Genomic DNA, 21,023 nt, shown 5'->3' with positions numbered 1-21,023 from the left:
CAGGTAACCATTCAAGTCAACAATGGTCTCGGGCCACACAGCCCAGCTCTAAACAGAAACACCACAGCACTAATTCTCTGTGGAGCAGAGTGCAGTGTGTCTCCCATGCTCCACAACACAGCACGGCAGCTCAACATATCTCCTCTTCTACAAAAGCCTCCAAAGATTTCTCTTTTCACCTGCTCCCAATTACTGCCACATAACACATGCCTTGAAATGTGATTGCCTCTGGTTTGTAACTCATGCCTAAGGGACCTGCTCCCATTTTCTTTCCTAGTGGAACAAAGGCATTGAAGCCACAGGTTGCTAAAGCAAAGCACTTATTGATTAGATTTCCATCAATATTCAGCTGCTGCTGAGAAGATTAGACTTGGACTCTTAGGTCTGGGTAGCCCAACTCCTCCCTCTCCTTGCTCCTCCTCCTGCAATGCATAACTAGGCCTAGGCAGAGCTGCGAATAAACAGGCAGGAGTTAGTCAGGTGCATGTGCCACACTCACACAAGACCTGGAATTGACAGGAAGACTCCCAACTAGTACAATGACAGAAGATAAGGTAAAGCAGCATTATATTCATTTCAATTCTGGTTTTCAGGAGATAGGGGAATACATTCAAGTCATATAGAGGATTTGGGGGAGGTAGGGTATAGCTACTACAGATCAAAATTAATTCTCTTTACTTTGCCAATTGAAAAACTATTTCTTATTCAGTAATTGGGGTTTTAAGGATTTTTGCTCAGTTAACTGACTAGTCTGCATAAGTTTTTTCAAGTAATTGTGCGTAACCATATTATTAAAGAAATATGTCCCCTCCTAACCAAAAAAAAAAAAAAAAAAAAAAGGCAGACTAACCTAAATCTAATCATGAAAACTCATCGGGAATCTTAAAAAATGTCAGTGCAGGAGAGACAAAAGAGGTAGAAGGGTTGTTCTAGATTAAAAGGGACTAAGAAAAACTGACAACGAAATGCAACAAATGATTTAGATTGTGGAAGGAAGAAAAAAACAGCAATAAGGGAACTTTGGAAACAGTTGGGAAATTTTAAATATGGGCTGCATCTTAAATAATATTACTGTATCAACGACACGCTCTTGGTTATAATAATGGTATCTAATTATGTAGGAGGATGTCTTTGCTCTTTGTACATGCTAAAGTATTTAGGGGTGAAATGACACAAATGTCTACAGCTTATTTGTAAATGGTTCAGCCAAAACAACACACACACAAACACACACAGAGTGAGAGTTAAACAAACGTGGTGAATGTTAACCATTGGTGAATAAAGGCGAAGGTTATGGAATGATCACTGCACTACTGTTTCAACTTCTCTCTAGATATGATACTTTAAAAAAAAACTTAAAAATATAAAGGATACAGTGTCCTTGCTCCCTTATACATGGTTCCTAAATAAACTCACCCACCCCTGTACACACAATAATATAACTTAATCCATCTGTGCCCTGTAGAGTCTCACCTTTAAGTTCTGATCTGGTGCAAGTTACTCTGTTGAACATTCCTTTATGTCATTAGATGGCATGGTTAGCAGCACTGGCTTTGGAGTCAGCCAGACTTGGATCTGGGTTCTAGCAATGCCAGTAATCTGCTGTGAGGCCTGGGTTACATTATTTAACTGAGCTTTGGGTTTTCTCTATTATGAGAAAACAAGAACATATTGGGATACAATATACCCTTTTTATAGGCAAAGAAACTTGGGCTCAGTGACATAATATGGGATATTCAGGGATTATACTAGTAGAGTTTGGGAGTAATTAAATAAGATGATATTAGAGAGGCTTAGACAACAAACATTTTAACGTTAATAGTTATATAATTATTGTGTTAAATATATATTAGTTAAATAGTATTTATATTATAAATTGATTATAAAATATAAATTATAAATATATAAATACTTTAAATACGTATTATATAAACACTATATGTTTTATGTTTATATATAAAGTTTAAATAAATGCTATAAAAAACTATTTATATAGTGTTTATATAATGTGCATTTAAAGAATAATTAGCACATCATGATTTCATGAGTATTATAGCCCAGGATAAAGCTAAAGTAGTTACAACTTTAAGGTCAATATAAAGACAAATATTAAGTTAACAGCTACAGAGGTGGCATGTAGATTTTGCAAAATTCATGAAGGTAGTAATCAAATAACTAAAGTTTGAAAGATACTGCAAAAAGGAAGGTAATGTGCTTAACACAGTGTCTGGCACATAGCAGATGTTCAAGCTTCATTCAAAACTATCATTAATTTTTTCAGGGGCTTTTGAAACTATGCTGTAGATCTTTTCTTGATAACTAAGGAACTGCCTAACAATGGAACCCAGAAAGAATGAGAACTGAGGTAAAGTGCAATGTTTTTCAGCTTTGCGAATCTATCCAGACTTTGAAAGAAGTAGGATAAGCAAGGAACTGGGGTTAAGAGACCTGAGTTGTCACTCTGAATATGCCCAAAATGTTCATAGAAATCAGACAAATAACATAAACAACTTGGCCTGTGAAACCTCAGTTTCTACAACTGAAGAATGGAGGAATCAGACAAGAATCCATTGCTCTCTAAGGTCTCTTTCAACTTAAAAATTCTGTGACTCGATAAGCCCCTGGCATTTTCCAAAGGTGCATGCAAAATCACCTTTGGTTTAGCTTTTGGAGACATGTAGTTTAAAGAAAAGGGTATAAGCTTCTCCTTCCTATCTAGTCAATCAGTAGTTGCTGGGACAACCTGCTCTGTAGGTTAGCAGTGGGGTTTAAGATCATCAGCTCTGGGTTCCCACCCTAGAGTGTCTGTCACTAGCTGTGTGGTGTTAGGTATGCTCCTTAATCCTCTCTCATCCCTGGTTTCCTCATCTCTAAAACAGGAATGATTTCATGTACTTTGTGGTATTGCAAAGAGTACTCGTAAAGTATGAAAAGTTGACACATGGTTGTTCGACAAAAGAAATGAATGTGATGATAAAGACATGATTAAAGATGCATTTGTCCTGTAGCCCTTTTACTGTTTATAGGAAGACCACATTATTTATCTTAGTCTTTACAGTAATCACATTAACTATTTTTATACCCATTTCTAGGCAAAGAAACTTAGACTCAGTGATGTTAGGAGCCCAGCTGGGACTCTTTTGGAGCTTTTCTGACTCCCACATCTATTTGTTTTTTCTAATGGACCCTATATGACTTATGAGCCACAATATAAACACTACATTCTGTTTTATGTTGAAGTTCAGCCATTTGCTTATTCTGCCCTTCCACATTTATCCAGCAGCATATTTTAAAATGGATATGGAATCTAGTTTCTCTAACTTAAAGTTATGAGGCTCCTAATGAAGGCAGCATTTTTTAAAGTGCAAGCTGAACACTTTGTAGCCTATGAAGAAGTTAAGAGAAAAGGCTTGAAGATCTTCTGTACTTCCTGGGTATGCGGCCTTTGGACAAGTCATTTACTCTTTCCATGTGAGCTCCCCCATACACGAAACGATAATAATAATTCCTACCTACAGGGTTGCTGAGAAAACAGGCAAACCATTTAGAACCTCAGAACTTGGATAGGTTAAGATCCTCTCTAATTTCTTGCTATTTTCAGTGGCACTTATGTACTTTTTCTTATGTCAACTTCTTGGACATTATAGTGGATGGATGAAGGTTGACAGGGCTTATTAAGACTTGGTCGTTTTTGGAAATTTCCCCTCTTAGAAACAAAACCTCCTCTGACCAAGTCTAGAGCCAAGCCACATACAAGGCTGACTATAAACATTACTTCTTTTCATTTCACAACATTGGAGAAAGAAGAGGGGCAGGGAGCCATTTTAACATGGAGTTCAGAGAGGGGAATTAAACCTGAAAATAAAAGATAAAAAGAAAGCAAAAGGAAATGCCATCAAACAGTTTCAGAGATTTTGATATTTGGGATAATCACTTTTGTTGGAAATTCTCAGAAATTCAAGTGACCTGCTTAAAATGGATGAGATTGCTCCTTATCTGACCAACCTGGTGAAATTTTCTTGGGGAGTTAAAGTAAGGAACTGCAGGCCCTGGGGTGGCAGGACCACAGCCAACCCTCAAAAAGAAACCAGGAAGGCCAGAGGACAAGGACTTTAATAACACGCTAAGATTTCTAAATGTTTAAAAACTCTCCTATCTCTTTCATAGTTGCTATTTTTGTTATTCTAATAAAATGAGAAATTGATCTTAGAGGCAGCTCCAGAATTTCTATAGCAAGGACTTAGAACAATTTGATTGGAAAGGAATAGGATGGGAGATCCAGCATCTTTAAAAATTAGCTTTCATTTTTGTCAAAGTAATGTGGGACTTCGTGACTTAGGCTGCGTATGTAAAGTGACAGGGGAGAACTAATGGAGACGATAGGGGAGTAAATCTGCTGCAGCTATTGCTATCACCCCAACTTCAATTTGTGTCGCCTCTGCTCACCATTAGCATAGCTGCTGATTGGACTCTTAAAATAAGGAGAAGTAAATTACATGTTTGTATGGTAGGGGGACAGGGAGAGAACCCCCAGAGAGCAGAAACCCAGGGATGAAGTAGCAAGTGGCGGTCACTAAGAAACTAAGTGCCACAGAAGAAAAGAAAATGCAGGGATGACATTGGGGAAGTATACTGCGGTCTTGGGCTTGGTGGTGGGAAGACCTGAGGTTCCTCTTCAGCTCAGCTACAGATAAGCAACTGAGTAGGCTTTGCCTTTTTGGACTTTTGTCCAGAGACCTCACCAAAAGTTTCTACTGGTAGGTAGGGGGAAAGGGATTTGTGTGGTAGGTGGTGGGAAAATGTGGTTCAGATTTCTGGGTGTTTGAAGCCAAACAGCAAAACACCCACAAGTGGTAAATTCTGTGGATATGTATGCTCTTAGCTTTTTTAATTTATAAAGATTATGGTCCTAGATTTTTCAGATGTGCTTGACTTTTGAATGTCTGTATCTGACTAATGAGGGATGCGAAATAAACAAGAAGTTAAAAGCATAAGATCTGGAATCAAGTCATTGTTCTTTTATTTACTAGCTGAGAGATGTTAAACTAATCTAGTTATCTATAAAATGGGGACATTAATGGTGCTGCCATGAAGAATGTGGTAGGCAGGATAATCGTCCTCCAAAGATGTCCACAGCTTCATTGCCAGAACCTGGGAATATCTTGCTTTATGTGGCAAAATACTTTACAGATGAAATTAAGGTAATATTGTCAGTGCCAGAGAGATGTAACATGAGAAGGACTTGACGTTCTCATTACTGGCTATAAAGATGAAAGAAGAATACCAGTAGCCAAGGATATTTGGTGGCATCTAGAGCTGGGAATGGCCCTTAGTTTATAACCAGGGCAAAACAACAGACTTTAGACCTATAACCGTAAGGAACTGAATTCCACCATCAACCCAAATTTTCTCCAACAGCCTCCAGAAAGGAACACAGCCTACCAACAACCTGATTTTAGTCCAATGATACTTGTACCAGACTTCCATCTACAGATGTTTTTTGTTGTTGTAGAGATGGGCATCTCGCTGTGCTGCCCAGGCTGGTCTTGAACTCCTGGCCTCAAGCAATCCTCCAGCCTCAACCTCCCAAATGCTGGGATTATCGGCATGAGCTGCCCTGCCTGGCTAAACCTTAAGATAAATAAATTTGTGTTGTTTAAGCTGCTGCACTGGTGGTAATTTGTTATGGCAGCAATAGAAAACCAATAAAAGAAGTAAATGAGATAATCCACATAGTGAACAGGCATGCAGTAAGCATAAGTAGTATTAGGGTTTGAATCTGTTTGCATTGCATCTCACATCAGATAGTACTGATTTTAGTGATGGAGAGTATGAAGGAGGTGGGTTAAAGCCCTCTCAGGGTACTCCTTATCCCGTCACGTCTGACAATGGTTACTACCTGTAAAAAGGATGAAAATCCCTATCCTTGGAAACAGTTTGAGGGGAAAAAGGATTTAAGGAGAAACCACCAACTAAGTAAATAAAACTCCATCTTAGCTTTGGCTATCTAAGCCACTCACTGAGTTTTAGATGTCGAGTTACATTTTAGAGGATAATTCTAATAATTTTTCATAATCACATAGACCATATATCATATACTGTGTGTATGCATTTTATGTGTAATATATATAATTCATATGTAATAAACATAAAATGTTAAGCTATATCTTATATATAAGATATAAATGATATATAAATATACATAAGATATGTGATAAATATCAGATGTAAATGATATATAAATATGTAAAATAAATATACATATATATTTTGAGACAGGGTCTTGCTTTGTCACCCAGGCTGGAATGCAGTGGTGCAACCATAGCTCACTGCGGCGTCGACCTCCTGGGCTCAAGCAATCCTCCCACCTCAGCCTCCCGAGTAGCTGGGACTACAGGCATACACCACCATGCCTTGCTAATCTTTGTATTTTTTTGTAGAGACGAGGTCTTGCTATGCTACCCAGGCTGGTCTCGAACTCTTGGGCTCAAGCCATCTGCCCACCTCAGTCCCTCAAAGTGCTGGGATTACAGGTGTGAGCCACTACGCCTGGCCAATTTATATCGAATAAACATATTATACAATATTATATATCACATATATATTATTCTTTTGGGCAATATATATGTATCATATAACCATATCTTTGGGGCCAACTTTGAAGTCCTTTCTTTCAGAGAAGGAAGTGTTAGGAGGGAAAGTCTGTATAGATATCCGCAATATTAGTGAAAGGGGTGGAAGCCTTGTAAACCTACAGATTCCTCATCCCTGCCCCAGAGATTCTAATCCAGTAGAAGGTCTGGGGCTGTCTCCAAGAAGCTACATGTGTAACAGGCTCTCCAAGTAGGGTCTGGTTTTAGAACTACTGGACTAAATAATTTCATGGACTCCCAGGGTGGTTCTATGATAATACTTTGTGAAGCTTCTGATCTCCAGCTTTTCAGGGTAATGAGGGGTCCTGGCTAATTTGCTATTCTTTATACTGGGGCTTTATACCAGGATAGGGGGATTTAGTATCACCCTAAAATTTAGAGAAAAACTGAAGCTCCTATAAGGGAAGTGGTTTGGGTCATATACCCACTAAGAGAGTGAGAACTGGAATCCATGTTGATGTGACTCATTCATTTACACAACAAAGTTCCTGCTATATCCCAAGCTTTTAAAAAAATTTAAATTATGTAAATGTACATGAAATATTTTCCTTACGAAATGTCTAATCATATGAATACAAGAAAAAATTTCCTTCACTCTCCTTCTCCAACCTCACATTCCTCCTCAAGGACCATCAACTCATTTATTCTTCAAGAAAACATTCTATGAATTATATACACCATACACAAATCAAATAACTGTTTTATTTTTTAAATCAAACAATTAAACTCATGTTTAAGCCTTTAAAAAAGTTAGATTACATAACTTCCTTCGCCACTTATAAGTCAGTACACATGATCATATTATTCCTTTGAACTGCTGCATAGCATATGGTATGTATCTGATGTATGTGTTATGATGTATCTGAATCTATTTGACTATTCCCCATTAAACAATATTTAGGTTCTTTCTACAATTTTGCTATCACATGAGTTCATGGGGATGAATGTTCTGCCCCTTTTCTACACAGTTTCATTGTAGCTACATGGAGTTGGGGAGAAAATAATGGCCCTTATCCTACAACTCTAGGCTGAACTAGATACAAATCCTGAAAAGTAGCCTTCCCTGGATGTTGATGCAGAACATGATAAAGGCTAATGCCTCTTATATGAGTATTGAGGTGTTTTTGTCACCATGTCAATGTCCAAAAGAGCTCCCCATCTCTTTATTACTGCTGTCTTATTTTACTGCTCCCAATGATATAATGGCTCTACCTTGGTGGCTCCTTTCCGTCAGCAGCTATTCTAGTTCTCAGTCCTGATTCTGAATATATATATATGTATTTCAACATATATATATCAACAAATATATATATATAAAACAACAAAGTTTGGATTTTCTGCATGATGACTATTTGGGTGGATTTTTTTAATCAAGTAATTTCAATGATTTTTCTCATATATTTTATACATCCCTATTCTGGTATCCAGTGAATAGACAGGAGAGGTATGTTATTCTCATACACATATATGGAAAAGAATGTTTGTTTCCTCCCCTGGAAGAAGCTGTCCCAAACTTCTCTGAGTTTTAGCAGCATAGGGGAAATGATGAATGGCTCTCACATTCTTGTATGAACAGCACCTGCCAGCCTGGAGCACAGGGCATACTGCAAATCCATACTGAGGGGAAAGAACCAGCCTATGGAGCCTGTAAGAAGTTCAAGCTGCAGCCTTGCAGAAAGATGGGAAACTAAAATTGCTTGGTGTTTCCCTGCCCTGTGTCTCTCCCCCTGCAGGTCACTGGGACCCTGGTTTTCACTGTCATCACCGCTGTGCTGGGTTCCTTCCAGTTTGGATATGACATTGGTGTGATCAATGCACCTCAACAGGCAAGTGAAATATGTACAAGTTCTCTTTTTGGCAAGTTCTGTCAGTGATAGATATCATATGTTCCTCATACACAGAGATAAAAGGTGTCCACGTGGGAGACACAAGGTCATCCTGGCCTGTCAGGTACGATGTGCACTGTTCCAAAGCTGATAACTTGGCCTTGACTCCTCAATTAACAATCACGGGGGGAAAAAAAAGGAGGCAATAAATAATTCTTAATCTCTGACTATGCTGTTTGCTGAGCTCACAGAAAACTCCAGGCAGAATATCATGTGCTGAAGGAAACTTCAAAAAAAAAAAAAAAAAAAAGAGAGCTCATTGCAACATTCATTCAGAGCTCTCAGGCATACATGAATGAAAAGTGCCAGGGAATAAGGATGTTTCACTCAGGGCACATTTTTTGAGCACCTGCTTATTTGCATCAGGTACTTTAACATATGATCTCCCCAACTGGATCCTCCCAACAACCTTATTATGCCAATTTCCAGTCTATATTAAAACCTTAAGAAGCCCTAAACTAAAAGAGATTATGGTCCTTCCCCCACCATTCCTGTCTTCAATAAGTGATCCAAAGTAAAGTAATATAAAACTTTAGAATAATATTCAAGAAGTTCAACAAAGTTTGGATTTTCTCCATGATCACTCTTTGGGTGAATTTTTAATCAAGTTATTTCAACCATTTTTCTCATATATTTTGTGCATCCTTATTCTGGTATTTAATGAATACACGGGAGAGGTATGTTATTCTCAGTTCCCACAGCCCATAAGTTGGGGAACCAGGACTTCATTCCCCTCTGCTCTAACTAGACTGTGAGGTCATTGAGGGCAGGACTGATGAATTGTTCCTCTTCCTATCACTGGTGCCTAGCACAGTAGTTGGCATAAAGAAGGTACTCAATAAAGAGGAGTGAATTAATGAAAGAGAGAAGAGGAACTTGGGGAAGAGGTGGCATAAAGTGAAGGTACAAACATTGTTTGGATGCCTTCTATAAGTCCATTATATTTCCTCTGCTTCTTTTAGAACATCGGGCCCCAAGGAAAATGAAAGATACTGCAGGGTGTGGATATGTGAAATACACGCTGACCATATTCCATCACCTGAAAAGGGCTGCTTCCTACTGAAAGATGTGCTCCGATTAGGTGCCACAATCATCAGGAGTGTGGCAGGCTAAGAGATCCAGGGCATAGTGCTGGGGATCAAGAGACGAGGGTCATATCTCTTTTGTGTGGGTGATGACAACACATGCCAATTTAGCAGGTTTCCGGGAATTTAACATCATTTAACAATTTAACACTCAACATCACCATGACTTGATTAATAGAGCCCCTTCTCTTTTTGTGGAAGGCTTTATCACATCATTAATTAAACCATCCCTGGCCGGGCTCAATGGCTTACACCTGAAATCTCAGCACTTTGGGAGGCTGAGGCGGGCGGATCACCGGAGGTCAGGAGTTCAAGACCAGCCTGACCAACATGGAGAAACCTTGGCTCTACTAAAAATACAAAATTAGCCCAGCATGGTGGCACACGCCTGTAATCCCAGCTACTCGGGAGGCTGAGGCAGGAGAATCACTTGAACCTGGGAGGCAGAGGTTGCAATGAGCCGAGATTGCACCATTGCACTCCAGCCTGGGGAACAAGAGCGAAACTCCATCTCAAAATAATAATAATAAATAAAAATTTAAAAAATTTTTAAAAATTAAACCATTCCCTCCAGTCTTAAAGGGAAGCTTAGGCTAAGGTTTCACATCCTTCAATCGAAGTCCCAGAGCCAGAGCTGAAAACAGCGATCCCCATGCTGGCATCCAAGTTAGTGCTCTCTCTATATACAGGCCCTTCCTTTTGTGTTTAAATTGCTGCTGAAACACCATTAAATAAGAGATTTTTAAGCCCTTTTTTATCAGCTGAATGACATTTAGGATTATTTGAAAGGATTTTAAAATCACACTTTCGTATGGTTATGAAAATTACACATGCCTACTGAAGACAGTATTAGAAAAAAAATACTCATAATTATTCTACCAGAATGAGCAAACTGCTGAGAACATTTTGGATATTTCCTTCCAGCTTTTTTTTTCTATGCATATTATTCATATAAGGCAGCCTTCTAGTGAGGCAAATGTTTTTGTTTTAGTTTTTTGAAACAAAGTCTTGCTCTATTGTCCAGGCTGGAGATTTTCACTTCAACCTTTGCCTCCTGAGTTCAAGTGATTCTCCTGCCTCAGCCTCCTGAGCAGCTGAGATTACAGGCTCCAGCCACAATGCTTAGCTAATTTATTGTATTTTTAGTAGAGACAGGGTTTCACTACATTGGCCAGGCTGGTCTTGAACTCCTGACCCCAAGTGATCCGCACACCTCAGCCCCCCAAAGTGCTAGATTACAGGCGTGAGCTACGGTACCCGGCCTGAGGCAAATGTCTTGATCAGAATTCTTTTATAAGAGGATGCTCAATTATTCACCTCACTCAGCTGGCATTACCAAATAGGCCTTTGCCCATAACTAGTCACCCAGAGCAGCTGCATTCCAGGTCCTTTACAGAGAGTACCCTCCCAGCTCACTGATGCTAAATAGTGACCAAATCATCATTGAAAGGAAGATGAGGCCATCTTCCTCCCATGTCCTATAATTCATCTGAATTATATGAAGCACATTACAAAATATGGCTCCATGAAATTTAGTTTTCAATGTTGTTCATTCTGTTACAAACTTAACTCTATGAGGACCCACAGGAGAAACTTCCTTCAGGTCTCAATGCCTTCTCAAGGGCCACTAAGTTATTGTTATCTTAGGAATTCATCAATAATACACCTGGTTGTTTTCCTCTCTTTGCCCTGGTGGCTAGGAAGTTTACTGGTAAATTTGTAGCTCACTTCCAACAAAGATATACCACCTAGTGTTTGAATTCTGTATGCTAACTTTATTTTTGACCCTCATCTTAACTTTTCCAGTCTTTTTTCTTATATCCACTTTTATGATTCTGTTAAGATATGTATATGTCAATTTAAATCCTGCTGTGCAGAAGTAATACTAGCATGAAAATGTATCTTTTTAGCTTGCAGAATATATATATTTTTTGAGACCCAGGTCTTACTTTGTCACTCAGGCTGGAGTGCAGTGGCTCCATCTTGACTCACTGCAGCCTCAACCTCCCAGGCTCAAGCAATCTTCCCGCTTCAGCCCCCCAAGTAGCTGGGACTACAGGCGTGTGCCACCATGCCTGGGTAATTTTTAGTATCTTTCGTAGAGACGGGGTTTCACCATGTTGCCCAGCCTGGTCTCAAACTCCTGAGCTCAAGCAATCCACCCACCTCGGTCTCCCAAAGTGCTGAGATTATAGGTGTGAGCCACCATGCCCAGCCTAGCCTGCAGAATAGTTTCCATTTCAATAGTTGCCAATATAAAAAACTTGAAAAATTTTACATAAAAACTCAGATTTCTGACTTTCTGTTAAAAAATTAAAGGTCATCCAGCACCAGTTTCACATTTGCAGCTTCCTTCTGCTCTCCAGTTCTACAATCCTGACCATTCCGTATTAGTCCCAAATAGTGGAAAATGTATTTTAGTCTCCCAGTCATCAAAGTATTACATGTTCCCTTCATTTATTTGTTCCTGCCTGGTTCTTGTTGGCAATGGAATTTATAACCTCTATTTTATAGGATATGGCCAACTGTAAACAAATCTACCCACGTTTATATGTATATAAAACACATAATTGAGATGGTACTATTTAAACACATAACAAACACTTTAAAGACAAAACAAACAAAAATACATAGAATGTTTGAAATAGTAAAGCTGTTTTTCTTTATCTCCTAGGTAATAATATCTCACTATAGACATGTTTTGGGTGTTCCAGTGGATGACCGAAAAGCTATCAACAACTATGTTACCAACAGTACAGATGAACTGCCCACAATTGCATACTCAATGAACCCAAAACCAACCCCTTGGGCTGAGGAAGAGACTGTGGCAGCTGCTCAACTAATCACTATGCTCTGGTCCCTGTCTGTATCCAGCTTTGCAGTTGGTGGAATGATTGCATCATTCTTTGGTGGGTGGCTTGGGGACACACTTGGAAGGTAGGCAAATTTCATAAATAAGCATAAACAGAAACTTGCGTATTTTCATTTTCTTAACATTTGTTTAGAAAAATACTATCTTTTTTCTTGCGGAACAGCGTTAGAGTTGTTTTTTCAACTCATGACCCTATGAGGCATATCAGTGTTAGATCAAATCAATGAAAGTTTGATTAATTGTTCGGACATTTATACCAAACGTGATTGTTGTGTGTATTTCTAGATAGTTACTTTGATCCTCTAGCTTTGTAATTTATAAAATATACTAGGAGACCACTACACAAACGGTTAACTCAGGAACTCAGCAGAAGAGACTAGAGTTTTTAACCTGGGAGTCCACTGTTTGTTTCACCAAATCACTGTTTCTCAAACATCCAGTTTTCCCTTTTTAAATTAGAATTTGGCATTTGGATCAGTCAAGTACAAAGGTTCAGTCAATATCCCCAACTCCCAGTTGCCCAATGTACTTGGTATGTGGTTTCTGGCTGCTGGTCCTGCTTGCTATCTCAAAGCCCCAACCAGAGATGAGGCAAGAGATACCTCCATTTATCACTTGGGTGTCTGTTAGGTTTTTTGGATTAAAAATATCAGTGGAACTCCTTTACCCTCAAACTTTACTTATTCATGCAATGTACTACAGCTGTTGGAATTTCCTACCCTATATAGAGAGGAAATAAAACCAGAGTATCAAATGATTATTTTTTAGATTTATTTTTTCTCCTATTTGAGCCCACCTTTTGCACATTACCTTTTTTCTCATAAAAATAATATATGAAAAATTTAGAAAAATGAAAATGCCTTTAAAGATGTAAATAACAATTTAGGCAACTAGTTTAATAATTCTGAATTACAATTCACTTAGATTTTTAAATTCTTATTATAAATTATAATTTTTAGCTCTCTATTAAAATTCTGATAACTCTTCCTCTTATACTGGAGCTTTTATATAATATGACTATAAGTTTTCTTAACTACAATATCATGGTAACCCAAGTTGTATTATTATTTTTATTTGAAATGGCGTTTTCTCCACCATAAAAGACAGTGGTCAGTTTCTTACCTTTTAATCAACTTGCTGATGTTCAGTTGAACTTTAAATAAGAATCTGTAAAACACAGATTAATAAACTGAATTTCATCATTTAAAAAAATTTAAAAATAATTTCAGTGTGTATCAAGTTGCTTTAAGTAGTAAGTGGAGAATTCTCTAGATTAATTATTTATTTCTAAAGTAAATTATTCCCTAGCAAGTAGACTCAGACAAAAGGAAAAAGGAAAAATAATTTAAAAAAAATTTTTACAGTAAATCAAATTAAGCAAAATTAAATTACGTTTTAAAATATGAACAAATCATTTAGCAACTACTGATATTTTATATTACTTCTCATTCCTGAAGAAAAAATGTAAACCCTGGTTGCCCCTCATTTAGAGGTAAGATTCTGATAAGTTCAGTGACTTAACCTAAAACATTTAATTAGTGTTAACATTTAATTAACACTTAATGGAGCCAATACACAAACCTTCTGAAGTCTTAGGATTTGGCATCAACAATGGTTATACCTCAAAACAATATCAAATGACCATGTATCAAATGACCTATGATAAACAAAAAGTGAGGTTTCTTCTAGCTTTTAGTAGAAAAATGATCCTCCTTGAAAAGCAGCCGAAAAGTTCACAACTTCAACATCAAAATTAAGAAAAAAGTTATCAGTATCCCCTATAAAATTATCTTTCTAGATTCATTGAGAAGTGACATGATTTTCATTATTACCAGTGTCATTTATCCATCAGTTAAAAGTAAATAAATAAAAATGTAATACTTCTATTATTGCCTTATAAAAAAAGTGTTTCCTTGCAATTGTGTAATAGTCAATAGACGTCTGTGGCCACCATTTTCTAGTTTTGGGTTTGCAAGGCCAATTTTTTCAACCTGTGCATTTACAGTTTAATTACCAGGGTATGGTAGAGAAGACTATGGTCTGTGCAATCCACACTACCATGAGTAAAGGAAGCGATGCATAGCTTGCCTTTGAATGCATGCATTCTTTTCCATCAAAAATGGAACTCATTAAAATGAAGCATTACCCTTTGGCTTCACACAGATCAAGTCCAAGATCTGTCACTTAATAGCTGTATGAAAATAAGCAAGTTATTAGGTTCTCTAAAATGTTTTCCTCCCATCTGCAATGTGAAAACAAAAATAATACCTACCTCATGGCATTATTGTGAGGATTTAATGAGAACAAATATAAAAGGTTTAAAACAATGCCTAACATATATTAAGCAAGCAGCAAATGTGGCCTCATTTTGATGATGATGATGATGATGATGATGACCACAATGACCATGACCACGACAATAATGAAGCCTATACTATCTGAAGTATTTAGAGTCAAATTTTAAGAAATATACTTAGGTAGAATTAAGTTTCTTTTTCCCTGATTCAGCTATTTCATGTATTTTTAAAATTATTTATTTGTGGCCATTTCTCATATCTGAACAGACATTAAAAGAATTTAAATTATATAAAGTGCTCCTGCATCCTTTGGTGATAAGGAAAGGGACTTTTGGGCAATCTGGCATCCAAGATTCTTCCAGGCTATTTCTTTTATGACTTTTTATCTTTTTTCCCCTAATAAAAGAGACTATTAGCTAGGTGGTAACAACTGGTTAAGGTCAATTATTGAATTTGCCTGCCCTCTGTCCCTGTGTAGATAAAAAGCATTTCACAATAGTCTAAACTACTAACCACCCCTTAACTGTTTTTCTACTCTGTAGCTCTGGGGCTAGCCAGCTCTAAATCACTCTGTTTCCCTATACTCATTTCATACTGCTGCTGTAATGAATTATCCCCAATTTAGTGGCTTAAAACAACACAAATATGTTTTCTCATAGTCTTGGAAGTCAAAAGTCCAAACTCAGTTTTAGTTAGCTAAAGTCAAAAGGTCAGTAAGGCTGTTCCTTCTGGAGGCTCTGAGGAAGAATGCATTCCTTGCCCTTTTCCAGCTTGCAGTGACCAACTATATTCTCTGGCTTGTGGCCCCTTCCTCCATCTTTGAAGCACAACATTCTAATCTCTACTTCTGTCATCACATCACCTGCTCCTCTTCTACCTTACTCTTATAAGGACACTTGTGATTACATCATTGGATTCACTCAAATAATTCAAGATAATCTCCCCATCTCAAGTTTCTCAATCACATTTGCAAAATCTCGTTTGCTATGTGAGGTAACATTTACAGGGTCTGGGGATTATGCTGTAGGCTGCTGGGAGACATGATTTAGCCTATCACGTGGATGTTAGACAATCACTGCAGTATATGACTTTATAGCTTTATGCTCCAGAAAAAAAAAATCTGTTGGTGTTAAAGACACTTGCATAGAAAAAGCCCATCTATCAAAGTTTGAAGCAGTGAAATAGAATATAACAAGGACGTTTACATTTCTTTTGGCACAAACATTTTCACACCTGTCTACTCAGACATTGATTGGCCTTACTATTATCTTTTTGACTGCAAAAAAAGGTTTTCTGTGTACGTTGCTTTCCCATTAATTAGAAATAAAAGGAACGGATATCTGCAAATGTTGTCAATTTTCATCTGATTAATTTTGAAAGTGTTTTTGTTGCTACTGTCAGCTCTATTATGTATTTTACACTGGTCACTATTAATTTATAGATTTTGGAAATATGCTGGCATATATTAAAATAAAGATAATTATAATTCTCTAGATAAGGCTTAAAGTAAGTTTTAAATTACTTCCAAATAATTTATACAAAAGGAAATTTAACTTTGAAAGTTCCTTTCCTATCTAGATCAATTAAAAACCTGTGCCACTGAAAGAAAAAAGAAAGTTGTAGGTTACAACTACAGAATTGAATTTAGCTGTCACCAGGCAATTATTCTTTAAAACAATCAACTTAGAGAAAACTTAGTTAACTCTTTGAAAAACTGTCAGAAGTGTTATCTTAAGCTAGTCATCACCGCGATTGAATCATCTCTATCAAAATGTAGAGACTGCGCTTGAGCCTGGGAGGTCAAGGCTGCAAAGAACCATGATGGTGCCTTTGCACTCCAGCCTGAGTAACAGAGCAAGCGAGACCCTGACTCAAAATAAAAGAGAAACATGTAGAGATCAAGTGGATGCAACCTAGGTTCTTTCATCATAAATCTTGCTTATTACTAATACTTTAGTCCATAGATGAGTCAAATTAGCAATCTTGGTTCAAGATTCCCCAACTAGGTTTTACAGCAAAATTAAAATAATTGCTCTTAAGTTAAAAAAAAAACAAAACAAAACAAAAAACTCAACATGCTCTGAAAGCAAATAATTCTAGCAAGTTTTGATGTTGAATTTATATTCCTTGCTTTTTAAAATTTCAGAATCAAAGCCATGTTAATAGCAAACATTCTTTCATTAGTTGGAGCTCTCTTGATGGGGTTTTCAAAATTGGGACCATCTCATATACTTATAATTGCTGGAAGAAGCATATCAGGACTATATTGTGGTAAGTCTCTCTCTCTCTCTCTCAAACACACACACACACACACACACACACACACCCCTACCTTTGTCTGAAAGTAACTCTAAAGGCAGATGTGGTAGCGTTCAGGGATATTTTTGAGTCTAGGGTGACATCACAGAGGGAAAGGCAATAGCATAAAGTTGAAATCCAGAGTCAGGGGGGTTTGTGACCAGTAAGTAGGAATTATGATGCTATCAAGGTCCTTGTCCATGACAATGACATCATTTCTAGTTGTATGATCACAGACAAATTATTTAACTCTGATTCTCAGTTGCTTCATTTATTAAATGAAGTGGATAATAATATCTACCTTATAGGGTGATTGTGAGAACACATGTAAAATGTTCCGCATAGAATCTGACATACAGTAAGCTACCAGTAAATGCTAGCTGTTGTTATTACTGCTGTGCTATAGCAGACAGTGGGAGACTGCTATACCATGACCCTTAATTCTGCCCTTATGGAATACCTGGCTGCCATGTTTCCATCTCTTCTATCTGACAAGACTTTAACACTCTGAACCCATCTCAGACCACATTCCCCAGCCCTGTATGATTCTAGACATGACCGAGTGAAGCATTACGGTGGTGGTGTCTATAGGGAGAGGGAATCAGACAGAAGCAGCTGATACTTAAAAGTTCAGAATAAAGGAAAGAGGTTCCTCTCATGAACTTTATTCTGAATAGTGGGAATCACTAGTTTTTAGAGACAGCTTTTCAAACATTCAGAAGCAATTAATTAGCAGACGTCTGAACAAAGGCAGAATCATTCAATCTCTCTCTAAAACAAATGGCTAAATCTTTAACTTCTGCCAATGAAGCTCTGATTTTGATGGTGCTAGGTTGAGATTTTAACCCATTTTCACAAATTAGAGTTGCCTTTCAAGGCACTTCTATCCATGGGGATGGGGAAGGAGTCGTGAGGACATAGATTTGTATATAAAAGTATTTTTAACACTTTTATCTACAGAAAAGACTTGAATTCCATGTATCTTCAATGATCAGTTGAAGCAAAAGTCTAAAATACGAAGTTAACAGCCTAATTAAATCTCTTTTTATTATTTTCAATGTTAATACAAATAACTGAAGGTCAGTGTAGCTTTATCAAGGTAAAGAGTCAACCCCAAATGTGGAAAGAGCTTTGGATTCAGAGCAAATAAATTCTGGCACTGTCTCTGCTTGGCCTTAAACACTAAATCTGAGCCTCAGTTTCTTCTCCCATAAAATGCAGATAATAACACTATGAATGAAGTCCCAATTATGATTCTTGTTTCTTTTCTCTCCATTTAAAAAAATACAGTGTGAAAAAAATTATGAAATATTTTTGGTAAAACTGAAAATAAATGCTATAAATACATTGCAAAACAAACTATAACTAGCATAGTCAACCAACTTGAACTCCCCAACCATCTTCTAATATTATGTTTGGCCGTATTCTGAGCATTAAAGTTCCTAAAAATTATAGGAAATATAATTTGACTTCAAGTTCATGTGACTTCAGACCTGTGAGCTTATCTACATTATTCTGTTTTTCAGGTATAGTATTAGGTATTACAGAAAGATAGTACAACTTAGAATAGAGGCAAATAAATGATTTTTTTAATTTAAGATCAACAGGCTACACATTAAAAGTCATCTGTAAAATTCAGCTGAAATATAGATGCCATATCACACATATAAATGTTCATTTGAGATATTAAGAACAACTTGAAGCATTAAAAGATGTATTTTGAAAACAATTGTCAAAGCATCTTTTACACAAAGATCATCCATTTCAATTTGATAGGCAGGTAGTTTCTAAGAAGAAGCCTCTGCAAATCCTGTTTTTAAATATTTAAGAAAATGCCAAACATTTAATTCACCCTTGCCTATTGATAGTCTCTGAACTTTTTATGCAATCAGCAAATGGCTGGACACTCCATTTCCAGCACAACTGATTACATGTGCATTTAAGAAAGCTTCAGAAGGCAGAATGACCTAGTGCTTTCAAATGCTCTGTCTTCATTTAAGTACCAAAAGTCTTTCTTCAAATAAAATTTTTTCTGAGGCCTAATATTTGAATAGAATAAAGGAGCTGAGTTTCTCTGGTTTCTAACTGGGGAAGAGTCCATAAGATCCTTAACCTCTTCTACCTCTCTGCACCTCCCCTTCCCCCTCATCACCAACCCCTCTACATTGTGGAAATTCAGTTAGGGCATATTGTTCTCACACCAATGCTCTGTTGCTTGTGATCTTTGGCAAGCTGTTTCTCACATCTATCAAGAGGCTGGTGGAGATATGTTCTGATTTCCTTTAATCTCATGAGCCCTGATTAAGAATATTATTAAAACATTCTTCAATTTCTTTTCTGAAGACAACCTAAGGCATTATGATGTAAACTAAAAATTAACAAGAATTTTAATTAAATAAGATGATGTAATGAAGAACTGCCAAATACATGACTAACCATTTCTTTCTATTCATATTTCCAACTACAACTACATTTGGGGTCATATCAAATATCTCTTGCACAAACTATGTCTATACCTAGGAACAAGGGTTCATCCTTCCAGTGAACTCAGGGAAGGGCTTTTATTCAAGATATATACTGTACTTAAACCAAATTGTTGTTGTTGAGACAGTCCTGGTTGCACTTTAACATTTATGTTCATGTTTCATGCAGGGCTAATTTCAGGCCTGGTGCCCATGTATATTGGTGAAATTGCTCCAACCACTCTCAGGGGCGCACTTGGCACTTTTCATCAGCTGGCCATTGTCACGGGCATTCTTATTAGTCAGGTAAAAACTCCCCATCCTTATCCCCTACCGCACCCATCTACTTCATCCTCTGCAGTACCACTACTACTATTGCATCCCCTACTGTACTTCCTCCACTTCATTCATCTTCTCCCTCCCTGACTGTCCACTCTCACTATAGACCAGCACAGAAAGAGAAGCCAGTTCTACCAGTGGTAGCGGAGGTGGTGTAGAGACATAGACTTTTTCACTCAAAGGTAAATTATTATCACTCATCACTTTTCCCCTTGGAATTGTTGGTGGGATAGTACTGGAGGTGACCTGGCAAGCCAGGTCTTAACTTCAGAGCTATTCTAGAGTTAAACTATTCCATTTAGATTATAAGAAATAGAAAACTTCAAGGATTGGATTGCCTGGGTTGCCTTTGTTTTAAACATCTTACTTGGGAATCTAATATGTAAGTCATTGCCACAGGAGCTCCTGTTCATTTGAGTCTATCCTTCCCTTCTACCCTATGGTATCAGAGGGAGTCTGGGACCCCACGCCTATGACAATCCAGAGGGTAGTCTATAAACTATTGCCATAGGAATCACCAAGATAGTTCTCATGACAGTAATTGTTCTATCTATGGAACCCCTTTCTATTTAAGTTCTGCGTAATATAAGAAGGAAATACCAAGCAAAGGTCCAAAGTCATGGCTGATTTTAGCACAACCAGATTCTATCTGGTTGCCTGGAGAATACAGCTACGTGTTGCTTTAGATATCAAGTATATATTTTTGTTTAAGCTTGGTTGATTCTCATCCTGACTGTCCAACTGGAGTTGATGAAAATGAACCTAGGTTAATTCCTTATATAGCAAATAGTTCCTAATTTAGTTAAAGTGAGGCACGATAGTTAATAGTTTCCAAAGTTGTCAGAGACTACTATTAAATAGTCAAAGTACTTTTTCAACAAATTGGTGTAAAAGGTAGATCCAAAGTATTATGTAGTTGATATGCGTCCTCTTTGCATTTTCAGATTGTTGGTCTTGAATTTATCTTGGGCAATTATGATCTGTGGCACATCCTGCTTGGCCTGTCTGGTGTACGAGCCATCCTTCAGTCTCTGCTACTCTTTTTCTGTCCAGAAAGTCCCAGGTACCTTTACATCAAGTTAGATGAGGAAGTCAAAGCAAAGCAAAGTAAGTCTGTGGATGGTTCTTCTT

At 37.4% G+C, this 21,023-nt stretch overlaps 1 protein-coding gene across 5 annotated transcripts in view; it reads left to right on the top strand.

The window, feature by feature from the left end:
* The first annotated feature begins 486 nt into the window (after positions 1-486).
* SLC2A2 (solute carrier family 2 member 2) overlaps positions 487-21,023 on the top strand; it is a 32,491-nt gene continuing 11,954 nt past the window's right edge. Inside the window, exons 1-7 of one of the 5 annotated variants that reach the window (XM_074031399.1) lie at positions 487-554; positions 8,387-8,479; positions 8,555-8,603; positions 12,299-12,561; positions 16,978-17,064; positions 19,744-19,859; positions 20,837-20,999. In XM_074031399.1, coding sequence (XP_073887500.1) covers positions 16,992-17,064; positions 19,744-19,859; positions 20,837-20,999 — 352 coding nt within the window. In that variant the 5' untranslated portion in view covers positions 487-554; positions 8,387-8,479; positions 8,555-8,603; positions 12,299-12,561; positions 16,978-16,991. Of the gene's footprint in view, positions 555-8,386; positions 8,480-8,554; positions 8,604-12,298; positions 12,562-16,939; positions 17,065-19,743; positions 19,860-20,836; positions 21,000-21,023 lie in introns of all 5 variants that reach the window. The other 4 variants (XM_045386629.3, XM_005546383.5, XM_005546379.5 and 1 more) reach the window with 4 other exon arrangements.

This window comes from Macaca fascicularis, chromosome 2 (assembly GCF_037993035.2).
Source record: "Macaca fascicularis isolate 582-1 chromosome 2, T2T-MFA8v1.1".
Classification (NCBI taxonomy): domain Eukaryota; kingdom Metazoa; phylum Chordata; class Mammalia; order Primates; family Cercopithecidae; genus Macaca; species Macaca fascicularis.
This window is presented reverse-complemented; position numbering and strand designations above follow the sequence as displayed.